General features: G+C 33.3%; 1 protein-coding gene across 4 annotated transcripts in view; it reads right to left on the bottom strand.

Annotated features, from left to right (window-relative positions):
- Positions 1 to 15068, bottom strand: part of LOC122022562 (histone-lysine N-methyltransferase, H3 lysine-9 specific SUVH4-like) — an 85383-nt gene that overhangs the window by 57826 nt on the left and 12489 nt on the right. For 3 of the 4 annotated variants that reach the window (XM_042580595.1, XM_042580596.1, XM_042580593.1), the window contains exons 5-6: positions 11700 to 11754; positions 8001 to 8119 (exon numbers count right to left, since the gene is read on the bottom strand). In XM_042580595.1, coding sequence (XP_042436529.1) covers positions 8001 to 8119; positions 11700 to 11754 — 174 coding nt within the window. The remainder of the gene's footprint in view (positions 1 to 8000; positions 8120 to 11699; positions 11755 to 15068) is intronic. The other variant, XM_042580594.1, reaches the window with a different exon arrangement.

Genomic DNA, 15068 nt, shown 5'->3' on the forward strand with positions numbered 1-15068 from the left:
TAATTGACATATGTTAGTTTTATGAGACATTTCGCATTTTCAAAAATATAGATGTTAGTTTTATATATTATTGCTCGAGTAGTGTCCGTTGCAACAAAAGTCAATCATTATGAAAAATCAATGATACCAGGAACATTGATTTTAAAAAATGGATACTCGAGAGGATAAAAATAGAAAAGAATTAGACACCACTATAAAATAGATGCAACTAGTTGAAATTTGGCCAAAAAGTGAAAAGGATGGAATATCAGTTTGGAAAACTCAACAAACTTAACCAACTTTATATTGATCTCAATGAGAGAATCTTTTTCACTCTCTTGAATTTTTTATTAACATAGGCCATAGCTCAAGATAGAACAACCATTAAACCTTATTGATATTTGTGATTACAATAAGCTACAATAAGTGTTTCATCCATCTATCTCACTCCATGTCTAATGAAAGAGATAACAATTAATCAAAAGATGATAATAGAGAATCACTCAATCAATAGGCCCTCAAACCACCTTATTTATGAGATTGTAATGTGATTGAGGTCATAGCTAAAATTTATATGGAAAATTACCAACTGATGCATTAAAATTTAGCAACAAATGCACCCTACTTTGAAAATTATCAAAAAGGCACACCTTTGAACATTGATATTCCCAAAATATCCCTCTAGAATAACAACTAAGCCTTATCCCACTAATGGGGTCAGCTATATGAATCCTTTTACGCCATTGAACTCTTCTTCTACTATATCATCATTTATATTTAAATAAATTTTATCTACTAATTGAGTCTTTTTTTTTGTCTCTCTTTTCATCGTTTGATGTGTATATTTTTTATAATTTCACATTGCCTGAATCATTTTTTTATCTTATCCATCCTTGTGTGCCCACATATCCACCTTAACATTTTCTTCTCTACAATTCTCATCTTCTACTCATGTACTACAATTCTCATCTTCTACTCATGTGCTCGATTTATAGCCGAATATTCAGCTCCATATAACATAGCAGATCTAATCGTATTTTGTAAAACTTTTCTTTAAGTCATAGAGATACTTATCGATCCCAAAGAGCATCTGATACTCTCCTCTATTTCAACCATCGTACTTGTATTCCATGTAAAACATCTCTATCAATCCCTCCATCCTTTTATAAAATTCATCCTAACAACTCATCATTTCCGATCTTAACAATTGTTTCATTACATCTAATATTGTTAAACTTAAATTTTATATATTCTTCTTTACTCTATTAAGTCTAAAACTTTCACTTCTAGCGTTTTCCACCAAGATTCGAGTTTAGAACATACACCACGGTACTGTATTCTATCTTTATTATGCTAACAATAAAGTCTTTCACTTCTAATGTTTTCCATCAAAATTCGAGTTTAGCAACATACACCATGGTACCGCATTTTGGATGCGTCAAGTAAGTTCGTCCATAATTAGTGTAAAAAAATAGTGACTTAGAGTTGATCCTTAATCTAAGCTCATATTTTTTCAAGCATTAATGACAATGCTTCAAAAAATATGAGTCAAATGGATTTGAAAAGACAGTCAATTATTGAGAAGTATAAGCAACAAAAAGCTCAAGTTTTTGGTGATTGAAACATGTCAAAATTAGACAAGTATCTTAATAAAATAGTTAAAGAGTACTATGATACTTTTGATATTTTGGGATAGTGGAAGCAAAATTGTTAGATTTCCTATACTTGCTCAAATTGCTCGTGATGTATTAGCTATTCCAATATCAACAATTATTTATACTTGATTGTTTTAGGAGTTCATTGACTCCTAGGGTGGTAGAAAATCTTATTTGTACTCAAGATTGACTTCAGTTAAGTTTGAAACCACTCGACATGGAAGAAATTTTAGAGGATATAGAAAAAAAATTAAAAGCAGTAAAATTTTCCTATTTAAGAAAATTATAATTAGATTTCAATTTATAATTATAAACTTATAAAGCATTTATTTATTTAACTTGTATTTATTTTTGTTAGAATTTTCAAAAATTATATTGGACTCGTCTTCTTCGACAATACTAACAGATGGATGAATGGCATAATAATCAATGGTATGTTATGCCTACTGTAGTAATCTGATAGCAGTTCATTTTCTTTCATAATTTGCAATTAGCATGTCTATTCTCATATTGCAATGTAATATTCAATTTTCTAATTGAATCTCATATTTTGCCTACTTAATGCCTTGAATCTGTCTGGCAATAGAATGCCTAACTAGATTGCCTTTGTTTTGTGCTGTAGTGATGTGATTACAACAGTGTTAAGTAAAATGTCTGTGCTTCTTAAGGACAAACTGTATAAAACACACAATTAGCAAAGACTTGCAATCTACACTTTCAGAATATCATGCTGTCTAAATCTGCAGAATATTATTAGTTTGGATTTTAAGTTTTGGGTTTAGTCATTGTCTATGAACATAGATGGCCTATGGTTTTATATTTTATCCACAGAAAATTTTCGGAGGAAGTTGCTGTGGACAGAATGTTAAAGTGTATGCTTTTTCTTCCTAAAAGAGAATTGTCTCTCTTTAGTTATAATCAACCTTTAGCAGAAAGTTCTTTTATCTAGATTATATCTGTTTCTTCATTACTCTTTTAAGTCCTTCCATAATCGGGTTCTGATGCTCACGCAATTAAAATTAAATATTTACCGGAAAGAGTGGACATTAGTTCACTGGCGGTAAAAGTTATGCACTAAATTTTTCTATTTCCAGGGTGATATTTGGGGTCATAATCATGAGGCATCATGAAAGGTTTAACCACTAACATTTGCTATTTTACAAATTCGAATCCCTTTTGAATCTAGCTTGCTTACCACTAGACTAAGCAATCATTGACAAATTCAGGATGCTTTGTTACGGTTCTAACTGCTTTCTTTTCCCTTTTCATTTTTTTAGAGAAATATATGCATCATTCGGAGGACTGCTTATGATGATGGAGTAAAGGGCGACACCTCCAATGCTGCTCAATTCGAGTTGAATCAGGGCCTCTTTCTTCAGATAAGAAAAGTGTAATCTGTATGTTCCATAGATAGAACAACTCTTCATCTCAAGGCTTGATAATGACTTGGTTTTGGGGAACATGAACAAGTTGTGGAGACTTTAGTTTTTGGATTCTGCATGATGTGATGTGAGCTTGGAATCTCTTTTTCCTTATCATGACTTTAAATTATCTTGCGAGTTTGGTAATATTCAGATTTCAGGCATGTTACTGATTCTCAATTCATTATGGAATCCAAAATAATCTTGTTTTATCTTTGTTTGATTATAAATTTTTTTATTTGATTGGTTGGGGAAAAATTATACAGTATATTTTTGATCATTTTAAAACTGAAGATATAGTATCCTCCACATCCGTCTAACCGTCTCTAACATAATTTGACTTCAAGGAACAGGATCTAAATGTATTGTACAGAGAGATGATGATCTCTGTAAGACTGTATATATTAGCAAATCAACCACTACCGAGTAAACTTTCAATACAAAATGGACCAATTATCATCTTATTCTGTCTTAAAATGTCTAATTCATCCAAAAGGTTCATAAAATTTTCAAAAGAATTACCTCTATTTTTTGAAGTTGGGAGTATTCCAATTCTACAAATTTTTGATAAAAGGTATAATTATGCATTTTGATACCACAAGAAAACATAACAATCCTTAATTAAAATAGCAATTCAAAACAGGAAACCAGAGCGTTAACAATTCGAAACAGAAATCAGATAACGTATTAATCTATTTATGAGTATTTTATTTTTAAAAAATTATATAAATTTAGTTAATTTGGTTAAAAAACCGAATTAATCGATATTTTATCAATTTGGTTATTTTGGCTTTTTTAGAAATTTTGATCAGTTCAGTTTATTCGGAAAAAAAAATCGATTTGTTCGATTTCGGTCTATTCAGTTCGGTTTTAGCCAAACACTGAACCCTATTTCTAACTACTCCTACAAATTTCATCCTTTAACGAATTATCTATAACAATATCCACTTCATTCCTTGTTTTACTCTTTTGTGTACCATAACTTAAAATTTGAGGTCTCTATCTTTGCCTTTTTTGTTTATCCATTTTGTCTCGTACACACAAAATACTAATTCTTCTCTTAATCATCACATCAACTACCTCCATTGATTTACCAGTGAGGGTTCCTTTGTTCCATATTTCAAATATTAGACTATTAATTTTCCCATAATATTTGTTCTTATCCAACCTATGGTATGAGAACCTGGAAACAGTCTCTTACAAAAAGCAGGGTAAGGCTGCGTACAATGGATCCTTCCCCGGGACCCCGCATGGCGGGAGCTTCGTGCACCGGGCTGTCCTTTTATTTGTTCTTATCCAACCTATGGTATGAGAACTCTTATCTATTTAACACGACACTTAAGTTCTCATGAAGATGTAGCGGTCCTTGTCGTACGTTTCAGTTGGGCCCTATAACGTGAACTCTTGCATATTTTATTACTACACACGAGTGCTAGAAATGCAGTGGTTCTTGCGGAGATGTTACAGTCGGACCCTGTAATGCGTTCCTTCCGGGGAACAACCTAGCATTAACATAATAGTTTAATAAATTCATTCATTGAACATTTGTCATAGTTTAACGTTGGCTAGCAACCTAATACAACCCTCCTCCTATGTCGTTCAGACTAACTAATAAGATCTGAAAGTTGAATAATTGTGATAAATGGATAAATAGAAATCCTACATCAGAGTACTCGACCGCCCATATGTTGTGGTAGTGTGGTCGCCCATAGTCTAGAGTATCTGACCATCCATATTTGTTGTAGTAGCATGATCGCCCGCAATCAGTGGTTATTGTTATATTCCACCAGTGAGGTGGCTTTTAGCCTATACATCATATGATGTTACTACTCTAAGGACATAGGCTCAAGTGATTCACTTCTTAGTTGATTTATTAGCTTTAGATCATTGATATTCATGTTGATACTCACGTGATGATGATATTTATCTATGTAGAAATTATACCTTTGATGAAGGGTATACGTGCTGATTAAATAATAAGAATTAAGAATTTATTTTAATTAATAATAATAGATAATGATAATTCTACAAGAATATACATTTATGTATAACTTGATAACTTACAGAAGAACTAAAAGTTATAATAAGAAATTGTGCTTCCTTGACCTCTTAATAAGATGATATTCATGCACATCTTTTCTAATTACCCATTTAGTAATTTATGCTTCTCCCCTTGATCTCTAGTTTTATAAGCGCAGGCACCCTTTTGATATTATAATTGATTTCAACATGTACATAGAGTTGCCTAAAGATCTTAACCTGCGCTGAATCCAGGTTTGGTTTGCTTTTTATGTGTTTTATTTTGTCTCCTATTTTATTCGTATAGTTTCATTGTATAGAAAGAAAATGCTATAAATAAATAAATTAGATTAATTTCTTGATTATTTTATTTATATGGTATTTAGATCTCTTTCAATATATTGTCACCGAGTGGGGTACCTCCCAATATGCGAAAATCACACTGTCAAGGCGTGACAGGATCAAGGTTGACCAAGATAGGTTTGGACGTGGATGGTTAAGCGAAAGTTATGTAGGTCAAGATTGATTGGATATTTGACGGTGGAGAAGTCTAAGTAGGTCATGGTTGATCAAACTCTTGGCTTTAGATGGGAAGTCCAAATAAGTTAAGGAGGACCGAATGTTTAGTAATGGTGAAGTCCTAGCAGGTTAAGATTGACCAGATATTAAGCATGAGACGAGAAATCCTGACAAATTAAGGTTAACCAAATACTCGACGATGGTGAAGTCCTAAAAAAAAAGTAGATCCGCTACCTTAGCGGCCCCCTAGTGTTGGTCCCACGGGTATGGAGGGAGGTAAATGCAGGTAGTGGGGTAAACCCCAAGTCGTCAGTTCCTGAGAATCAACCCCTGGTCATTACGTCAGAGATGTCATGCACTCACAGTCTGCACTACGCCCTAGGGGCAATGATGAAGTCCTAAAAGTTGACTGAATGTTAGGCAATAGTAAATGACTACTAGCAATGGTGAAATCTGTCAGTCAAGGTTGTCTCAACAGATCAAGGTCAAAGGAAGTTATGATAGGTTGAAGTTAATCAGATACTAGATAAAGCGAGAATTCAGTATTGGTAAAGCTGAAACAGAGGTATCAAATGATTGCTATGGAATGCAATCGATTGATGACCTTGAAACCCTAAGTTCAAGATTTCAGGGGGGTTTATGAGAGTTTGTGATATATCAGTTGATTGTTGGATATGAGCAACATGACACTATTGGAGCGAATAGAAAATTTCGAACTCAATCACAGCTCTCGAGTGATGCAGCAACAATTATTAATGTTGAATAACAATTGACTGTTGTGATCAATGATGAGTTGGAAAGAGTCATTTTACAGTTCAAATTCTAGGAGCATAATCGATTGATGGTGATTAGCAATCAATTATTGAGCGATTTTCAATTATGACTACAATAAAGTATGAGCAATCAACTGATGACATTGTTAGAGAAATAGAAAATTTTGAACTCGATCACGGTAATAGTTGATTGATGTTGAATAACAATCGACTATTATGATCAATGCTGATGCAATGTTTGAATTCTAGAAGCATAATCGATTGATGGTGGCTAGCAGTCGATTATTGAGCAATTTTCAAGTCTATAAAAGAGGGTTTCGTGGAGAATTTCAAACATCGGTTCTTGGGAGTTTTGGAAGAGAATGTTGTTGTATTTTTAGACATTCAAAAGGTAATCCAAGCAACTATACAGTGAGCAAAGCGAGATTCATTTGTAAGTTGTTTCATTTGCATTGAATTTATTTGCATTTGTATCTTTTGTTTTCATGTTTGTATTATTTGTAAAGTACAGGAATTTTAAGAAGTTTTTCTACCTCTAGAAATTGATTTGTTGTGTTGTTTTTGTTTTTATTTTTCTTTCTGTTGACTTTTAACTCTTTGTAGACGAATACAATGAAATCCAAAATCGCTATTCTTTGGCGACTTTATTGATCCCAACATGCACGATGACAAAGGCACAGCACATGGCTTCCCTTGAGGCTTCTGCAAAGTGTGCACTTGCGGTAAAGTGGCACAAGCCTTCCATGAACAACACGACAAGGGCTAGGGTTTGGCATTGCATCTTCTCTTCTTCCTAGCTCCTTGATTCCCTTCTTTTGGTGCCTATGGCATTGTGTGTCAACACAACACTAGCGCATCTAGTTCCAACAAGGGATCAAAAAAAACCCAACTCAAAATGATATTTCAAACCTTTATATATATATATATATATATATATATATATATATATAGAGAGAGAGAGAGAGAGAGAGAGAGATCCTGCTCAAGGCCTCTTGCGCGATTGTGAGCGACATCCGACATGGACGATCCGACATAGCCAAAACCCAATTTTGTTAATCCCTCTTACCTGCATGAAACAACTTCTCTCTTTCCTCTTAAATTAAAACAAAATTCTCTCTTCTCTCTCATATAATTGCATGTGACAATCAATGGTGCTACTTTTTAAAGGTGGTGTAGCTGCTACTACACATCTGCTACAACGTTGTAGCAGCTACTCTGTATAGCAGCTACTCTGTTGTAATAGCTATTGTGTAGTTGTAGCAGCTACTACATAGTAATTGTTACAATGTTGTAGCAGTTATTGTGTAATAGCAGCTACCACACCCGTGTAGCAGCTACACCACCTTTAAAAATCAGCACAACAGTAATTATTGCATGCATTCATAGTAAAGAGAAGAGAGAATTTTATTTTAATTTAAGAGAAAAGCGAGAAAAGTTATTGCATGCAGATGAGAGAAGGGATTAAAAAAATTAAGTTTTGACCGTGTCAGGTTACTCACGTCGAATATTGCCCATGGTCGGACAAGAGGCGTCGGGTATATATATATATATATATATATATATCTGCTACCTACACAACCGCATATTCAGATGAAGCAAACGCCTTTTTAAAACCATGGTCATAAAAGACTAACCAATGATACCTGTTTAGCATAAGACATCCCCATGTAGTCAATTCCACTTAGCCAATGGCTATGTACACCAAGAACCACCATTTCAGCACGTGAATAGAATTGATGCCCAACATCAATACCTGACATATATAAAAGATCATTCAACATGAACTTCCTAACAAGTGATCATGAACATTCATCACACAAAAAAATGAAGAAAGATGATTACAATTAAGTATAAAAAGGCCAATTACAATATCATACGCCTAGACATTCAGTTTTTTTCCTACTTAAGTTTTGGAACCTTTTCTACACCTATAACTATCTACACCATTCCATGAACTTAGAATTATGATTTTCGCTAGTTAAAGATTAGTAAGGTTCTAGTTGAGTGAAGTTCCAACTGATGGGGTTCAATAAATTCAAAATTATTATGGTAAAGGTTTACACTTGACAGACAAATTATTTCATTCAAGTGGTCTCTTAATCAACTTGAACAACAAAATTATTTGGCTAAATTCAAAATACGTCACATTAAATAATAATTTATTATTATTTCATTCAAGTGGAGACACGAGAGCATTTATTATTTGGAAGTCCCACTATATCAGAGTTGTAGAGGCGGATTAGAGATGGCTTCACATGCGATAGGAGATGTCCACATATCGGCAGATAATGCGAGATTTTGGGAGATATTACTGTGGGAGCAGAATGTTGACAAAGGTCCATCATCTTGTCTTGCCTTGTATGATACATTATGTATGGAGGACCAGAAATAGATGAGGAACAATTAGAAAGAAGATTTTTAGGCGTGTACAAATTCATATATATCGGTCCTTGGGAGTATACTCGGATCTGACACTATGTCGGACATAAGTAGCTCCTAAAGGTCAATTCTTGTACTCCTGATTTGTGTTATATTATTTTACTTATCCAAAAAAAAAAAAGTATCAACAGCAAGATTTTCCATGCATTGCAAACTTCATGTGTATATATGACACAATAAATATAACAGATACAACAACCAAGTCTTATCCCACTAGGTGGGGTCGGTTGTATGGATCCTTTTACGCCATTAAGCTCTATCTTCTACCATCATTTATACTTAAATAAATTTTATCTTATTTTATTGTTACTAACCAAGTCTTTTTTTTTTTTCTTCCTCTTCCTCGTTTGATATACGTTTTTGTCATACTTTCACATCGCTTAACTGAAGCATTTATTGGTCATCTAAGTACATGCTCATACTATCTTAAACGTGTCTCTCGAAATTTTTCCTCAATGCAACTGTAACTCTCAACTTTTCCAACATTCAGCTTCATATAACATAGCAAGTCTAACTGCAATTTTGTAAAATTTTCCTTTAAGTTTTAGAGGTACTTTACGGTCACATAAAACACCTGACGCTCTCCTCCATTTCAATCATCCTACTTGTATTCTATGTAAGACATCTATCTCTCTCAATCTCTCCATCATTTTGCAAGAATGATCCTACATACTAGAAGCTATCGGTTCCGGACAATTCGTCATCTCCTATCTTAACAATTGTTTCATTATGTCTAATATTGCTAAACTTAAATTTCATATATTCTGTCATTATTCTACTGAACCTAAGACCTTTCTCTTCTAGTGTTTCCCGCCGAGATTCTAGTTTAGCATTACTCTTTCACGTATTTCATCTACCAAAATAATATCATCTGCAAACAACATGCACCACGGTACTGTGTCTTGAATATATGCAGTGAGTTCGTCCATAATTAGTGTAAAAAAATAAGGACTTAGCTGATCCTTGATGTAATCCTATTTTTATTGGAAATGCTTCAATTATTCCATCTCAAGTCTTTACTCTTAGTTGTTATGTCCTCGTACATATCCTTAATTAGTTTAATATATGTTACGCTAACACCTTTCTTTTCTAAAATTCTCCATATAATTTCTCTTGGAATCATAAACTTTTTCTAAGTCAATGAATACCATGTGTAGATTTTATTTTTGCTCCCTATATTTTTCAATTAATTGTTTAAGATGTAAATTTCTATTGTCGACCATCCAGCCATGAACCCAAATTGACTTTCGGTCATCGTGGTCTCCTTCCTTAATCTTTTTTTATTACTTTTTCCCAAAATTTCATAGTATGACTTAGTTTAATACCCCTATAGTTCGCACAATTTTGTATGTCTCTCTTGTTCTTATATAAGGAAAATAGAGTACTTATCCTCCATTGATCAAGCATCTTTTTCATTTTCAATATCATGTTAAATAATTTATCAATCATTTAATACCTTATTTCCCTAGGCGCTTCTATACCTCTATCGGAATATCATCTAGTCCAACAGCTTTTCCATTGTGCATCCCATTTAAAACTTGTTCTAGTTCTAAAGTTTGAATTTTACGATAAAAAATTAAATTTCTATGATCATTTGACGTAGTTAAATTACCTCAATTAAGTTGATCACCTAAACCTTCATTAAAAAGTTGATGAAAATACATCTTCCATAACTCTTTTATTACTCCATCATTTACTAATACCCTATTATATTCATTTTTAATACATTTTATTTGGATAAGATTTCTTGTCGTCTTTTCTCTCACTTTAGCTATTCTATAAATGTCTCTTTCCCCTTCTTTTATATCCAAGTTTTGATATAATCATTCAAAAGTTTTATTCTTTGCTTCATTCATACTCTCTTAGTTTCTTTCTTGGCTATTGTATATTTTTTTAAGTTTTCTTCGTTCTTATAAATATATAATTCATTATTTGCTATTTGTTTTTCCTTCACTTTCTCATGTACTGTCTCATTCCACCATCAAGATTACTTACTTAGTGGTGCATGTCCCTTTGACTCACCAAGTACACTCTTAGCTACTATTTTAAATTTTGATACTATATTATCGTATGTCATATTAAAATCATTATATATTTCACCTAATGATTGTACTCCTACTTTCTCCTTAAATATATTTTGTTTCTCCTCTTTTAACTTCCACCACTTAATTCTAGGAATCGTATATATTTTTTTTCTATTGACACTATGTTTGAGGCATATATCTAACACTACTAACCTATGTTGGGTAGTTAAGTTTTCTCCAGGGATAACTTTGCAATCTTTACAAATCTTTCTATCCTTCTTTCTAACTATAAGAAAGTTAATTTGTGATTTATTATTCCCATTTTTGAACGTGACTAAGTGTTCTTCTCTTTTTTTAAAAAATGTATTAGCTAATAGAAGGTCATATGTTATCACAAAATTTAATATAATTTTCCCTTCCTCATTTCTCGTTCTAAACCCATAACTCCAATGTGCCCTCTCATATTCCTCATTTTTCACTCTGACATGCCAATTTAGATCACCTCCTATTAAAATCATTTCATTTGGTAGAATATTTTGTAATATTACATCTAAGTCGTCCCAAAACTTTGATTTGGTACCTTCATCTAATTCTACTTGTGATGCATATACGCTAATTATGTTCATAGTTTTTTTCGTCACTATTATTTTAAGGGTTATAATTATATCCCCTTTTATAACTATTTTTACAACTTCATCTTTTAACGAACTATCTACAACAATACTCACTTCATTTCTTGTTTTACTCTTTCTTGTGTACCATAACTTAAAATCCAAGTTCTCTATCAGTTTTACACAATAAATATAACAGATGACACAAAAAACATTGCATGAAACCTATCAAAATAAGCTTAATTTTGAAATGGCTAACCTGGAAGATGGCCTATTCTTTTCTCTGGATATAAAACAGATCTATTCTCCTTCATCTGCCAAACAAAGTACTCACTTCAGTAAACAAGACACAAAAAATCAGAACAGTTGGCTTCTACACACAGGCCATTCGCTATAGCATTCACTATTGATGGGTTAGAATAAGCAGATAAATGGTGGCATATTCATCTTCATATATACAACAAGTGTAATCTATGAGCTTTCAATAAATTCTAAAAGTTCACAGAAACTTTAGAAAATTTGACATCTGATCTTCAAAAGATCAAATCATGGGAATGATTATTCAGAATAAGATCATCCCAGTTACCAACATAAGATCATATGTAATTCATTTATTAATTCACATATCTAGCAACCAACATAGATTTATACACAGGTCCAAGGGTGTTGAACAAATTTGGAAAAGTTGCATCAAATGTTATTAGATAATTGGATTGCTTTGTCAAGCAATTGTCAGAAAAAAGATTTGAATCACATTTCTAGGTTCAAGCTAACAGCATAAAAACGACATGTACCTACCTGTAAAAAATATCCAAGATAAGTGAAAAGTAACTCCAATAGGAAGATACCAGTCTGACTGGAACTAAAGCCAACTTCAAAATACTCTGTAGTTTACTTATTTAATACATGTGATGTGAATACTTTTAGGTTCATGATTATATATTGGATAATCTTTGTTTAGTTAGATTGATCATTTTAATATTTAATACCAATTTTCAGTTAGATGGTTCCAACAAGTGATCTTGGCTTAGTTTGCAATTCTAATATATATTGTAGGTCATTGGAAAATGCTAAGTTTTAATAAATCTATAGAAGTCATATTTAAGGCAAGTGAAACTTTCATCATCTGAAATTGTCAAGCTTGAAGGCTGATACCTTGAGAGTCTATTTGAACTCTATTTTAAGATTGTGGGTGAAATAAAATGTATTTTAACTTCATGGCTTGATCTATTCATAAGCAGCTAGAGTAAAGTCTGTCTTCCCTAGAGAGTTTGTTCTTGGCATCTATCAACCGTAGCAATACCATTTGAGTCAAGATTATAATTTCCATGCTTCCTATGGAGAACATCTATGGTGGATCAATGGTGATGGCTTTGAATAGATGAACTGCAAAATCAGCATCCTAAATATGTTTGGAAAGAGTTATCTTTTTGGGTATTTCATGTTCTGTGATTGATCAATGGTCCTTCATTGGTCAAGTATAATTCGCACAGGAGTCAAACTTCGAGTTTGTATTAGCATTACTCGACTAGTTACTAGTCAGAGAACTAAAAGAGGCGGTTAGGTTTGTCTCTTATTGATATGTATTTAGGAAACTATACTTGTTTAATAGACCAAAACCAACCTTCTATTTGTTGGTTAGTCAATTAAAGTGCGACTAGTCAACAACATATATCTTTCTACACAAGCTAGCACCAGTGGACATCTTTTTAGGTGACTACGGTTTGTTTGGGAGAGTCTACAAAAAATTATACTTTGTGCCAAAAGAATGAATAGAGCAAAGTTGGCAAATAAAAATATGCTAAAGATTTGTCATAAGCACTCACTGAACTTTATCGGTTCATCACGATCAAAGAGAGTGAAAAGAGATCTGCTGAAGAATTAGAAGAACAACTTCAAAATGAAGGATGATGAATATGTTGCTTACATGCAAGCGAGATGGATTTGCAAAGGATGATTGTATGCTATTGATGAAAGGATTGACAGCCATGACATCTTGACAAATGCATTGAAAGAATTACCATGTAGACTCCATTTTGAACTTCAATACTGGATTTGTATCAAATATCCAAAGATACTTCTAAATATAAACTTGCATAATTTGAGCTACATGAAAGTTCCAACCCTATTTAAAATGAAAACAAGAAAAATATTGTTTTCTTAGAGATGAAAGAAAAAAAAAAGATCATATAAGAAGAATGGATTGGGAATACAATCAAAATCCCACGTTGAAAAGAGTAAAGATCATGGGTTTAAAAAGATAAAGATGTCTCCATTAGTATGAGGTCTTTTAGCTAGAGCACAAAAGTAAAATCATAAGGGCTTAGACCCAAAGTGGACAATATCATACCATTATGCAGATATGTGAATTCTTTTGATCCTAACAAATGATATCAGAGTCATGGTCCAAACCGGATGTTATGTGGAGTGGTCTTGAATGAAATTGTCGGAGGCCCGGAGCAGGTCGAGTAACTGGATACTTACGAGGAGGTACGGAGCAAGTCAAGAGTGACCGAATGCTTGAGGGAAGGCTCGGACCATGAGAGTAATAGTGGTCCTTCGTTTGAGAGAAGCACCATGGGAATACAATCAAAATCCCGCATTAAAAAAACATAAAAAAAGATAAAACCCAAAAACAAAACTATGAGAACTTAGGCCACATCATACCATTATGAAGAAATGTGAATTCTTTTGGTCTAACAAGTGATATCAAAGTCATAGTCTAGACCAGATGTCATGTGGAGTGGCCTTGAACGAAGTTGCGGGGAGGCCTGGAGCAAGTCAAAAGTGACCGGATGCTTGTGGAGAGGCCTAGAGCTGACCGGATGCTTACAAGGAGACCCGGCCATGAGAGTAACGGTGGTCATTCGTTTGGGGAAGATTGTTAAGAATACAATCAAAGTCCCATATCAAAAAAATATGGAAAAGGTCATGATTTAAAAGAATGAAGATATCTCCATTAGTACGAGCCCTTTTGGGTAGAGCCCAAAAATAAAATTATGAGAGTTTAGACCCAAAGTAGATAATATCATACTATTATGGAGATATGTGAAATTTTTTGGCCCTAACACAACGTGCAACGACTAACAGTTAATAATAAGGGTGTCAATTCGGGTGGGTCGGGTCGAGTTGGGTCGGGTTGATTTTTTTTAACCCAACCCAAACTCGACCCGAATCCGAATTCAACCCAAAACCCCTAAACCCGAACTCGACCAACCCAAACCTGACCCGAATAACCCAAAAACTCAATTCAAAACAACTTTTTTGTTTGTTATTTTCCTTATAATTCTTCACTTTTATCTCAATACTTTATCATATCATACTAACATTGATATTAATATACATAAACACATCTTAATTTTCAAAATAAAATTCGATTTAATCCAAAAAAAACCACTAAATCCTATATTTGGGTCAACCCGGGTCAATCCGAAAATTTTCAACCCGAAAACCCTCCAACCCAAACCCGAAAATGATCAACCCGAACCTGATTTTTTTCAGGTCGACTCGGGTTAGGTCGTCGGGTCGGGTTGATTTTTGACACCCCTAGTTAATAACAATAGCTTTCTTCTTTAGATTTTTAATTGTTACTCAAATTTATCAAATGATTATGCGATGATTCAAAAGA

Source organism: Zingiber officinale, chromosome 9B (assembly GCF_018446385.1).
Source record: "Zingiber officinale cultivar Zhangliang chromosome 9B, Zo_v1.1, whole genome shotgun sequence".
In the NCBI taxonomy this organism is placed as follows: domain Eukaryota; kingdom Viridiplantae; phylum Streptophyta; class Magnoliopsida; order Zingiberales; family Zingiberaceae; genus Zingiber; species Zingiber officinale.